We start from the raw sequence: 14,185 nt of genomic DNA, 5'->3' as shown, positions 1-14,185 counted from the left end.
TGACATGGAATGATGCAAGAACACTGGCGAGCGACAGGGATTCTTGGAGGCGCCTAGTGGTGTCCATATGCTCCAACTAAGGGACGGATATGGCTGAAGAAGAAGGAGAAGAAATCCGCTCTACATAGCCGACCAATCAGATGTCGTGATTCAAACCATTATTTTTAGCATACGTTTAAATCGCTATACAAACTACTACTAGCATCAACATCATCGTAAATTTTCGTGGTTTACTCGAAACTTAAAAAAACTTCCAAAGCAGATTTAACGATTAAGCGACTCAAATGTAAAATTATTCATTTGAGTGGTCTCTCTTGGTTAGTGTTTGTGAAGATAATCGGTACTCGATACAATTTTGTTTTGTCCAGAACAAGTAAACATTCCATACTATATTTTAGGTACTTGATTTCTGTTTATATTGTAAGTATTTATTTATACCTCCTTTCACTATTGTTTCAATTTCACCAATAGTTACATATGGTGGTAATTGGGTACCTACATTAAATATAAGCCCACTTATTTATTTAAGTATAGTTACAGCCTGTATTTAGTACATGGATTCACTGCCAGCAATAGTGTGTATTTTAAACTATCATGACAATAATTGTTTACAAGTAAAAGTCCTGACAGTCTCTCCAATGTCATTCTTCAAGAGTAAGCGAGACGCAATGTTGCCATTTTTTATGGTACTATATTGACAGTTCGTAAAAATCGGTTAACCCCAAAATGAGAGTCCGCACGGTGTAGGTTGTTTTTTTGCCAGCAGGTTTGCCACTATCGTTCTACTGTGCAGGCGCAGATCGATAAAATCCCTACTGTCGCATGAAAATTCAGAAGCTTCCAAACTTTTTTGATTCGTGCATGCAAGCTTGCAACTGCAGGATAATACATGTTTACCCATACATTTTCTTGTTATGGCCGCGATAACACGTGCATACCCCGTTTACACGTGCATGGATTTACTGTGCACATTAAGAAAATGTATGGGGAAACATCTGTTATCCTGCAGTTGGCAAGATTATGTGGATGAATCAAACAAGTTTGGAAGCTTCTGAACTCTGCTGAATTTTTATGCGCAAGTAAGATAAGAACTATAATGGCGAACCTGCCGGTAAAAAAATGAACTACTAATTTTGACGTTAACCAATTTTCAATACGTCCTGTCAAATAGTAGTATAAAATGACAACATCGCGCCTCGCTTACTCTAGAAGAATGAGATTGGAGAGACAGTCAGCACGTTTACGTGTAAACAGTTATTGTCATGATAGTTTAAAATAAGCACTATTACCGACAGTAATTCCATGCACGTGTACAGGCGCTATTATGCTTGGACACATGAAAATCTAGGTAAGATCTCTTCAAAAAAATCAATCTTGCGACAACGAATCACTGATTCTAATTAATCATTTAAAATTGAATCTTATACCTTTTTCAACTCCATATGTGACATATTTATACCATCTGTGTCATCGTAATAGTCCTCTTCACTGTTTTGTTCCATTACTTGCCCCGATCCAAAACTGGCTATCAGGTCTTCACCATGTTTACCATACTTCCTTTCAAACTGTTGTCTCATCTTTATTCCATCCTGCGGATGAAATAGTACTTGAAATACGGGTCCTGTATCCTTCTTAATCATTTCCATCATGTCTTCATGTTTGAGACTTGGCACAAAGTCATTTGCACTTGTTTGCTCTGATTCGTATCCAACTGTTAAATGCACCACAAAACTATAAACTAGTACCAAGATTAGAAAGCTTAAATTTTGCTTCATGTTCTTAATTTGAATCAGTAATTTTCAAATAATTCAGTGCTTTTAATGAAATTCTTTATGGACTTAACTCTGCTCTTGATACTGACTTGTAAAACTAAATGATCATTTTAGAGAAATCATCTCATATATATGCAATATATGAAGTATAAATAATTACAACCATATTATACTGGTTTGTGATGCGTTAAGTTCAATAATCTATTCAACTCTCACTTATGTTAACAAAATGCATGTTTATTATTCATAATATTATAATATATTATTCATTAAGCTAACCTAAAATATATATATTTTAGACTTGTTTATTTCATCACAAAATTATTGATTTGTCAATACATCATCAATTTCTTAAAATGCCATTTGAATTATATTATTATCAAGGTAAAAATGAATACCATGGCACTACTTAATATGCTTTGATTCCTAGTGGACGGATGAGGTAGAACTTATCCAAGGAAATTAATTGCAACCCTCAATAATGAGCATGGTCACCATATCCTGAAGCGGGCCCTCAGGCTAGGATCTTTGGCGGGCCTCCCTACCTATCGCTAAAGATAAAGGCAGTGTGACGCTCTACAGTAGGTGTACCAAATGGTGTACGTGTACGCGATAAAATTAATTTGTATATTTGTGTTTATATTTTAATATTATATAACATTTGAATTATGGAGTTGTCGAATGTAGACACAATAATCAAAATTTGCATCACACAATAAAATATTTTAAAATTTTAATATCCTAAAAGTAAAATAGCACCACAGGCGACTTTTTTTACTATTAGAGAGAATTTGTGATGTGTGTTTATATCACTTATCTGGTCGACTCGCTACGCCAGGTCCTTCCTGAGCCTGGCCCCCCCGGCTAGAGCCCTGTCGCCCCCCCCTTTGGGATAATGAGGTAAACAAAGATATTAAAACAACACATATTATATTTTAAATGCAATATATTATACAAATGAAAAAACTATTTACAATAAATTATATAAGTAATAATATATGTCATTTATTTACACATAATGATTGTTTGAATAATTTTGAATCTATAAAAAATAGAAGTATGCATTAAATTATCTAAATATTTATGTAAAGTGTTACATCTTAATGTATCCCTTCCAATGGTGAATAAGTCTTGTATTGGTAGAGCTCCTTGCCTCCGTATCCGTACAGAAGCTTTCCCTTACCATCTTCATCGTAATAAGGGTATCTGTATTTGGGCCTGAAAGAACAGTTAGAAATGTTTATTTTCGTATTGAATTTAAACTTATTTCTGTGTTTTTTACACATTCGCGGAACATGTTAGTGTAATGACACATTAAAAATTTAATTTTTTAAATTTTAGATTTATATAATACATAGAAATGAGTTAAGTCTTAAGATACGATACTATCTAATGGAAATATATTCGCACAGTGACACAGGTAGTAGGGAACATATTGTTTTAATCCAAAATTCGACTTCTATACTGCCCTTCCAAGTGTGAAATTGAGTTATGAATACCATCCGTTAGGTAATTTTGAAAGCTATATATTCTGTTCACTTTAAAATCAGTATTATCACTAAAATACTGTTAAAATCCTTAGTGAAAAAATAGACATCTTCTAAATTAATACAATTTTTTTTAGCAAAAGGGCAGTAATTGCACCTATTCATTGCAGTTACTGCTTGTTTATTATTACTTTGTATTTTAACATCCTACTAATAAAAATTATCACTGTTTTTTATTAATTCACAGTACTAAAGTTTGAAGAAAAACACATTATGTCGTTTATCTCGAAAGTGTGTGAGAGTCAGTTACTGCCTCCTTCCTTAGAAGGGCATTATAAACGTCATGTCGTATTCTGTTTCACAGGTACCGGACGTCAATGGATGTCCTGTCATATCACATCTCACAAAATACGACGTTTATAGACGTCATGTCCGCAAATGTGTTAGCAAAGGGAACCATGTGGAATTTTAGTATTTAAATACTTCATGACATTACTGAAAACTTTTTAATGTGATTGATTTAGTAGCCAAAGTAAGATTAATATTACAGTCATAGTCATTTGTTTAAAAATTTCGAAAGTCAACGCACATCCACACCTGCAAACATAGCTATCAAATTAAACATATTTTAGATATTCTCACTATCATACAAATTTGTGCGCTTTAATCAAAACAACATTCCACAAGAATCTTGGCAATGATGTTCTGTCATATCGGTGGATTTGCCTTATTTTCGATTCTATAACATTGAACAGCCAACGATTCATGTCTCTCGTGCTCACGCGTCCTAGCAACATTTTATCATGCAATGCCGTTTAAAGCTTCGACAATGTGGATTCGGCATAATAATAATAATTTATTGAATAGACTGTTTCAGTGAATCAAAAATATTGTTGAAATTTCGTTTTTGCAATGAATAGCAGCTAATTTAAACCTTTAATTTTTCTATTGTGTGTGCGGATCATACAAAGCTACATGATAGTACACCGAATGAGCTAATTAGTAGAGATGGGAAAACTGGTCGATTTTGAAGACTAAGTATACTTACTACCAGTATAAAAAAATACTTCATATAGAAACTTGTTCCAAAATACTTACTAGTATTTGGAATACTATATAGAGCGTTTGGCGTGCGTAAAAGTTTCATACTCAACTGAAACTAAAACCAACTCCATATTAGTATTTGAAATACGTATCGGCTCAGGGTACTCAGAGTGTGTATCGGCTTCAATAGAATCGCTAAAAATACGCTGAGCTCCGCTTGTCGAAAAGTCCCATTTATTATAAAATTTTAAACATTTTAAATTTATGAGTTGTTTTTCTGTTAGGTTACAATGTTCTTGTTAACAAAAATGAATAACAGTGTTTTTTATTTAATTTTAAACATGTTTTGAGCGGTCATATAACAAGCCTAAGCCTGTGCGTCATCTCACCACTGTGCGGCGACACAAAATTTATGACCTATTATTCATACATTTGAACGCAATAGACTAATAAATTAAAATATACCTATATTCAAGTGCTATCTCGTTCACACGCATTTAATGTCAAAAGTGTTGAAAGTCTACCAACTGGCGAGTGCACAGAACAGCGACTCGCGATGATATCATCGCAAGTTTTTTGGAATAAGTTTATTGGGCCACACATACTGAGTATGGGTAGTTTCATCCGAAACTTGAGTACACAAACTGGTGAGAGTATTTCCAACTCACCTCTACTAATTAGGCTCTATTTTAAGAATCTACAAAACAACGTCCAATGAGACAACGAGGGAATGTCGTACAACACGTATAGTTCGTGGTGTACCTTCCTCGCTATATGCCATCTTTATCATATACCTACAGCTCCATAGTCCATTCAATATCTTTCTTTTAAATATATTCAGCTTTTTCCTCTATTTTTGGATCGATTCTATATGGACAATAACTTCATCTATAGGGTAACACATGACAGATTAGCAGTGGCAGTAATTTTAATTTTCCAAATAAATCAATGCATTCAAACAATTTAAAATTTTTATGATCTCTCTTAATTGCTTAATAAATAAGTCCTTAGAAAAGCCGACAGGTGGCGCGAATCGTACTGTAAGCGGTTTGTTTTCATGCAGCGGCACTACCGATTCAGTATGCTGCGAAGTTTCAATTAGATCGGTCGGGTTGTTGTGTGTTTCTCGTACATTTAAAAAAAAAATTGCTTGTGGAAAATGGAAAAATGGAAAATGGAGAAAATTGAGTTTTGAGCTGTTATTAAACATTTTAATATAAAAGGGTTAACAGCAAAGGAAATAAAAAATGAGTTGGATTTAGTTCACGGCATATCTGCTCCTTCACTTGCAACTATTTATAACTGGTTAAATGAATTTAAACGTGGTCGTACATCAACAAAGGATGAACCACGCTCAGGACGTCCTGTAGAGGTGACTACACCAGAAATGATCAATAAAATCCACGATATGGTGTTAAGTGACCGAAGATTAAAGTTGAGTGAGATAATTGAGGTTCCAGGGATCTCAAAAGGTAGCGTCATTTCTATTTTACATGACAAATTGGGCATGAAAAATATTTCTGCAAGATGGGTGCCGCGTTTGCTCACAGTCGACAATAAACGCAATAGGGTGGTGGCCTCTAAAGCCCTGTTGTCGCTCATGCAACGCAATCCGGATGAATTTTTTCGTCGCTTTGTGACTGTAGATGAAACATGGATACACCACTATACTCCCGAGACGAAAGAACAGTCAAAGCAGTGGATTGCGAAGGCAAACCATGTCCAAAGAAGGCGAAAACCGTAAAATCAGCTGGTAAGGTTATGGCTACTGTATTTTGGGATGCACGTGAAATTATTTTCGTTGACTATTTGGAAAAAGGAAAAACAATAACAGGGGATTATTATGCATCTTTATTGGACCAGCTAAAAAACAAAATTGAAGAAAAACGGCCTCATTTAAACAGGAAAAAAATCCTCTTTCATCAGGACAATGCCCGTGTTCACACATGTTTACGATCAATGGCTAAAATTGAAGAATTGAAGTTCGAATTGGTCGACCACCCACCGTATTCGCCAGATTTAGCCCCCAGTGACTTTTTCCTTTTCCCAAACTTAAAAAAATGGCTAAGTGGACAACGTTTTTTTTCAAATGAAGAAGTCATCGATCGGACAAATGCTTATTTTGAGGACCTTCCGAAAACTTATTTTTCTGACGGTTTAAAAAAAATTGAGAAACGTCTAACCAAGTGTATTGAGCTCCAAGGAGATTATGTTGAGAAATAAAAAAAAAATACAAAAATAGTGTTTTAATGCTTTTTTCTAAGGAATTATTGACCCACCCTCGTAATATATGTAGTTTCACTATATTTTATCCTATTACTAGGGATTCCAATCCCGAGCTATTTTTGATACCTATGAATCCCAGGATTGATAAACATAATCCCGAAACATTCGGGATTGATTTTTTTATCAATTTTTATGGAAAATAAAATAAAAACGAAAATATAACAGAAAAAATACTTTTAATAACAAATAACTACATTAGAAATAAACTGAGTTTGAATGAAGTTTGATTTATACCCATGTGTAAGTTGCCGATTCATTTTATTTTTTCACATAAATTAATACAAATAAGAAAGATTGGAAAAAACAATGCTTCGCACTATTAACAAAGTAATTCCACTATGATCTTATACGTTTTACTGCAGTTTCGTATTTGACTGACTAATTAGATTTATGAAGCGGAAGGCCATAAGTACACCATGATTTGCTTTACTATTTTAAATCTCGCTAACCCATTCATTAAGTTGTTACTATCAGAAACAGCAATCTCATATTAAATTCACATTATTATTTATATTACAATATTATTTACTCCATTAAACTTATGTATTTCCAAAATTGAATGTATACAATATTAAATATCTTAAATAGGATAAAAAATTATACTCACTAGATTTATTTTTGATTGATTTTATCAATGTTATTTGTAAATATAAAAATTTTATATTTACAAATAATTTTATATTAACAATGGAAAAAAATGCCAATTCCGGGACTGTCAAATTGTAATCCCGGGATCAGAATTTTGGCTCGGGATTGGATTCCCTACTTATTACCTACTTACATAATAATGATTATGGAAAACTAAAAATAGTATAGTATATTTACCTTTCGAAATATTGGAAATTTGGTGCTCTAGGGGTGATTGTTGCATTCACAGGTGGAGTTGCAATACACACTAGGGATATTACAACCACTAAATACTGAAAATAAAAAATGTTTTTATAAACCAATCATATTAGAAGATTTTAATAAATTTGATCATCAGAAATTTATAAGTGAGGTAACTTAAGGGGGGACATGCTCGTCGAAGGTCAAAATTGAGTTTTTATTGTATTTTCAAACCATGATCCTGGACACTCCTTAAACGTTGTAGATGATCTATTTATATAATTTTGAAGCCTTATTATCCTTTATAGTTATTTTAAACATTTGATGACTGCATGAAGTATTTTTGTTACATAAAATAGTATTCTTTTAAACCTCTCGCTCTAATGTTTTAGAATATAGTCATATTTCGGTACATAACTGTGCAGTGGTGTTAAGATTTTTTACATTTATTAATTTTTAAACGCATTTATAAAACCATTAGCATAATTTATTACGAGATAATTTTTGTAAAATATTCACGATAAAAAATTATATTGATAATCTCTGTGATCCCAAATTTGACAAGAATTAGGCATTTTATTATTCAAAAAATCGGCAAGATTAACACATTTGAAGATAATTCTAAAGATACTTATTATAAGCTATGTCTTTGACCATTCAAGTGTGATAAACATCTTATGAATAATGATTGCTTTATAATAATTATTGACCTAAGAATAAGGTAGTGTTTTTTTGAAATACGCCATTTCTTTTGTCATTCCCCAGTGGTTAAGCTACAACATACGGCCGTGGCCATAAATTGACAAACTATAATTGAAGTATAGAGTAAAATGATATTAACGCGCGTGTTTGAACATGTACCGTTTAAAAAAAAATAAAAAAAAATTCGGTTAGGTACATGTTCAAACACGCGCGTTAACATAATTTTACTCCCTACTTTAATTATAGTTTGTCATTTTATGGCTACGCCCGTATGTTGTAGCCTAACTACTAGGGAGTGACAAAAGAAATGGCGTATTTCAAAAAAACACTACCTTGTTCTTAGGTCAATAATTATTATAAAGCAATCATTATTCATAAGATGTTTATCACACTTGAATGGTCAAAGACATAGTTTATAATAAATATCTTTAGAATCATCTTCAAATGTGTTAATCTTGCCGATTTTTTGAATAATAAAATGCCTAATTCTTGTCAAATTTGGGATCACAGAGATTATCAAAATAATTTTTTATCGTGAATATTTTACAAAAATTATCTCGTAATAAATTATACTAATGGTTTTATAAATGCATTTAAAAATTAATAAATGTAAAAAATCTTAACACCACTGCACAGTTATGTACCTAAATATGACTATATTCTAAAACATTAGAGCGAGAGGTTTAAAAGAATACTATTTTATGTAACAAAAATACTTCATGCAGTCATCAAATGTTTAAAATAACTATAAAGGATAATAAGGCTTCAACATTATATAAATAGATCATCTACAACGTTTAAGGAGTGTCCAGGATCATGGTTTGAAAATACAATAAAAACTCAATTTTGACCTTCGACGAGCATGTCCCCCCTTAAGCCGCATTGACACGGTCCAAGTACGATCCAAGTTGACTTCGACCGAGCGCACTCGGACGTAACTCGTAACGTGGCAACCGTTCATCCAAGCGCACTTAGATGACGGCGTCCGATCTAAGTGAACTTGGACCGCGTCCTACTCATCCAAGCTAGTTTGGATAGGAATAATTAGTATGAAGATGTCCCGTATGAGTGCGTTTGGATAGCGCTCGGTCCAAGTGTACTTGGATCGTACTTGGACCGTGTCAACGCGGCTTTATATGAAACTATGATTAGGTATAAATGATATATCATTATAAATCGTTTTGTGTTCGAATTTAGAACAAAGCTCATCAAAGTATAAAAAGTATTGAATGATTTATCAAATGTTGCCATGTGGCGCCCTCACTCAGCGGACAACTCATACTGGTGGATCTACAGTAGGGGAATCCTTTCTTAATTTTAAAGTATGACAAAACTCATCTTTTTTTGTTTATGGGAATTGGATTGAATTTAAATAATTATTAAAAAAACATTATTCATAGTATTCGACTAGACAATGTGTATTTTTTAAGAACAACCAAAAAATCCATCACTTATTTTGTTCATAATATAAGGTGATTACTTCAACTAGGTACCAGAGGCACCTAACGGATAAATACGAAGGTTGCATTTTGATAATATACATTTAAAAGTGTTTTAGTTTGAATACGTAAGTATCTACCTATCTAAAAATATTAATAATAAACATGACCTTAAAATAAAGAATGTAAGATGTATTGTCTCAGTTTCATATTTATTATAAAATTCTGACCATAGAAGACTTAGTAATAATATGTAAATACCTACAGTTAAAATTTAAATGTTTTACAGTAGGTATGTACGATTTTCCTATAGTAGGTATGATGGTGCAACGTTTAGACTTTAGAGGCCATGCTCTTTGACCGTTTACTCTTATGATTGTATGATCATTACGAGTTAAAATATTAGTAAGTATATTATTGATTTATTTTTTTAATGTTGTCAATGAATGACAAATCGAATTTTTGATATAATCGGATTGTTACAATGAGGTTACATATTAATTTTGGTGTAACTTAATTGACTAGCTTGATATCAAAGTACGCCAAACCCCATTTACAAAATCTTACAAGAGACTCACAAACATGTGTGAAAAGTGTCAGTTTTTCATATAACATACCAACTTTAAACTCAAAAATCTCCATGAAAACTACCGTTTTTTATACTTTTGGTGGATTTTATGAAAAGAGCATCACTTGCACTACAACAATCAATTAAAACATACATTTCGTTAAAAATGGCGTTTGGCCTACTTTGATAGGTTACCTGTAAGTTGTACGTATGCAGTTCATCGTGGGTCACTTATTCGCGCGCCGCAGTACGTGAAACATGAGTTGGTATAACATTTTATCAAATGACGAGTTCTTCGTTGAACATTTCACCGTGGAATACATTTGTACGTATCATACAAAATGCGGCGATAGTTTGCAAATAGTACTGTTCCAATTAGATTAACCCTAACCTAGTAAAGACATCTCATAAAATCCGTCACATGTTGTAGCATACGTACAAAATATATACTCCACGGTGAAATGTTCAACGAAGAACTCGTCATTTGATTAAAATGTTACACGAACTCATGTTTCACGTACTGCGGCGCACAAATAAGTATCCTCTGTTTACGTACAAATTTTCGGATACGACTTTGATATCAACATTAATTATTAATGTGTGACTCTACACGGAATTTAAACAATTTCATATATATAGCGACTTTAATATGATTATAATATTATATTTCATAGCAAATCATATTATATAGGTATTCCTAACCAAATATAAGGATTTTTTTTATTTAATTGCCATTGGTTATCACACACTGCGTTAGCTGTTTGATTATATTCGATTTCGATTAATCCAAAACTAATAAATTGCACTTACAACTGGTTAGAACTGGAGCGAATATAATAATCATGCTGCCTACACGCGCAGATATACCTACACATAATTAATTGTATACTTTAGTGTAGTATCGCTTCATAACTTTGCACTCCAGCTCTACGGTGAAAATGAAGTAAAATATTCTATTGTTTTACATGCATATATTATTATCTATTTATTTATGTATTAGGTACTACATATTATTATATTAATACAAGTGAATATCATTAAATTTGATCTAATTTTACGCGAGGTAGTCAGGCAAAGAGGCGAAAAAGTGTAGGAAACAGTTCAAAAAGGTTTAAAGTTATAAAACGTATAGGTACTCTAAAAATATTATACTTAAAGTAAACCATCAGTAGTTATATTTATTCATATTTTGTAATACGAAGTTTCTTTGAACAATTTGATAAAAACTGTGTAATCAAAGAGATTGCGTAACACATTAATTTATATCAATCACCCCCCCTCATTTGGGGTTGAATAAGAGTTTGGTAAAATATTGCTCCAATTATCTATATTGCGCCTGAAGCTTATATGGCGGCGAAAAAATGATAAATATTTATTTGTTTTTGCACCTACTCTGACCTTACACAACAAAATATAATTATTTCATGGCTTAAATTTGATGGCCATAAAATGTCGTTAAACCTTGGACACTTAATTTCTAATTTGCAACATTGTTTCACAATAAAAATTCACACACACCACTTCTAAAATAGGTAACTATTAAATTTAAATATAAAACTAAATAGATAAACAATTCGCGTAAAATATAAAACTTTACGAACCAAAAAAATCGTAGAAAAATTCCGAACAGCCATCGCGTCTCAATTTCAAATTCGAATTAAATAATATTATTATCGATGTTGTGGGGACAAACGTTTTGGATGCGCGATTTTATAACATGTTGGATAATACTGTGAGACCAAAAATGCGCGGACGTGACACAGAGCACCTAAGCAAGCCAATGTTCCCTCTGCGTTACAAAATAACTTTTAAAATTCAACACTTAAACTGTGACGTAGTCGGCATACCGATAATTTTAAATATCCAGAGGTTTTCAAGCACAATTACAGTATTTTATAGAAAATTTGACATAGTACTTACATAATAAAAGATCATAACTGTATAGTGTATCTATAGGCTGGAGTGATTTTATTCCTCGTGTGCCATCCACTACCAGAAGTCCTGCATTCTGCCTTTTGTCGTCTGAATATGAGTAGAAAATAATATGTTACTTACATTACAAAACTATGACACTGCTGCTGCTCAGTTGCACTACATAAAACCGGGCCTAATCATAATAATAATCGGTGTTTCTGTTGAACCAATATTATTAATTAATAATACCTACGCTTTTGTTGATCTACATACAGAATACATACTTATATTCACAATATTCAGAACACCATTAACGTAGATGAAGGACAAATTCTTCTGGCATTACGACCACGACGAAATCACTTTGCAATGGTGTTATTTGAACATAACGAAACCAACACCTAAATTAGTCGCCTGCACTGCCAAAAGAATCTGACACCATTCTACCTATTGCATAGTATAAAATAATACACTACCCCATGGGCCCCCACAAGGGGGGCCTGAAAGGGCTCTAGCCTGGGGGCCCCGGCATGGCGAGTCAACCAAATAAGTGAGATAAACACACATCACCAATTTGCTCTAATGGTAAAAAAATCGCCTGCAGCGCTATTTTCCTTTGATAATTATTATATTTTTAAATATCTGATAGTGCGATGTAATTTTGAATTGTATCATTACTTGATAATTAACTCCATAATTAGAGTAGATAGGTATGCTTCCGATGTGTTCAAAATTATGATGGTATGTATGGTAAAGAATGGTGCATTCCTAAACATTGTGTATTAATAACATAAAAAAATAGATTAATTATATTCTCCACCAGTCTATCGCAAATTCATATGTTGTTTTTTTATGTGGATTTTAATGGGCCCGGAATATGAACCGTTATGAGAATATGGTACAGGTTAAGCTAATAGTGAACAACAATTTTATTAATTATTGTCATAAACAAAAATGTTAAGAATTCTCGTTGGGATCCAGATCGGAATGTAGTTGTATAATTACATAATACCGATGATGACAATATTATCTTATTTGTAAAATTGAATGCTACTAATTAAATGCCCATCCATTGATATTGCTGACCCATGTAATTTTCATCTATAAGTGACACTACACAATGTATATATTATCGTGTACCTACCTACTTATTTAAATCAATTACAAAGTTATTTATTTAATTCAGATTCTATCTTATTTGTGTGAAGAATTTAATGATTAATGAGTGTCATGACAAATTTGATTAGACAGTTTTGCATCGTTAATAAAACCATAAAACAATAATTGTCATCTAGTAGGAACGCGAACCGCGGTTTTAAAATCCTCTATCGAGAAAGTGAAACCGCTGCATTCCGGTGGGGATATACAGTCTTGGAGGAAAACCTTGGGCAGGTGGTGGAGGGAGTACATACTCCTTGGTACTCGTGCCATCAGACCGGCAAGTGGAGGTAATCGCCTCCATCGCGAACGATGTCAAAATTCACTTTCACTCGAAGCTTATCGACAGTCAAGCAGTACACGCAATGAACGTAAACAATGGCAGACCCGAATCAAGGATCGTTTTGATTCGATAACATTTTAGTGAAGAATGTAAAAAATGTTTTTTTATTGTTTATGTTGCAAATCTCAGATACGTGAATAATATAATACAATCAATCCAAAGTGTTTCAAAGGAAGCAAATGGGGCATTACATTTGATAGTTTTTAAAAAATGATTTTAGTACCTATATTTAGTTGGATTAGTGACTACGGAATACTAATTATTAGACATTCTACGGGGGGCTTGACTAGTAAAACGATCGCCTCCAAGTCAGTGAGTGGCGTGTTTGAATTAGAATCGCTGGTCTATCTTTATACCCTGTTTACACGTGCATGGATCTACTGCTGACTGTACGTATCTATTATCGCGGCCATAACAAGAATTGTTATCATTATCCTGCAGTTGCAAAATTACATGCATGAATAAAAAAAAATCGGAAGCTTCTGACTTTTCATAGGACAGTTGGGATTTTTTCGATCTGCGCCTGCGCAGTAGAATGATAGTGGCAAATCTGCTGACAAAAAAACTAATTACACCGCGGAAAGACTCATTTTGAGGTTGGAGAGACAATCCGCACTCTTACGAGTAAACAGTTATTGTCACGA

General features: G+C 33.0%; 1 protein-coding gene across 1 annotated transcript; it reads right to left on the bottom strand.

The window, feature by feature from the left end:
* Window positions 1-2,706: 2,706 nt before the first annotated feature.
* On the bottom strand, window positions 2,707-11,907 carry LOC147075230 (uncharacterized). Its single transcript, XM_085943090.1, has 3 exons — window positions 11,728-11,907; window positions 7,415-7,509; window positions 2,707-2,990 (listed from the first exon to the last, which is right to left on the bottom strand). The coding sequence occupies exons 1-3, from the start codon at window positions 11,758-11,760 to the stop codon at window positions 2,873-2,875; spliced, it is 246 nt and encodes an 81-aa protein (XP_085799216.1). The 5' UTR covers window positions 11,761-11,907; the 3' UTR covers window positions 2,707-2,872.
* Window positions 11,908-14,185: the final 2,278 nt, after the last annotated feature.

The sequence above is a fragment of the Rhyacophila brunnea genome, unplaced genomic scaffold (genome assembly GCF_057557595.1).
Source record: "Rhyacophila brunnea isolate RB1 unplaced genomic scaffold, BYU_Rbru_1.0 scaffold_15, whole genome shotgun sequence".
In the NCBI taxonomy this organism is placed as follows: Eukaryota; Metazoa; Arthropoda; class Insecta; order Trichoptera; family Rhyacophilidae; genus Rhyacophila; species Rhyacophila brunnea.
This window is presented reverse-complemented; position numbering and strand designations above follow the sequence as displayed.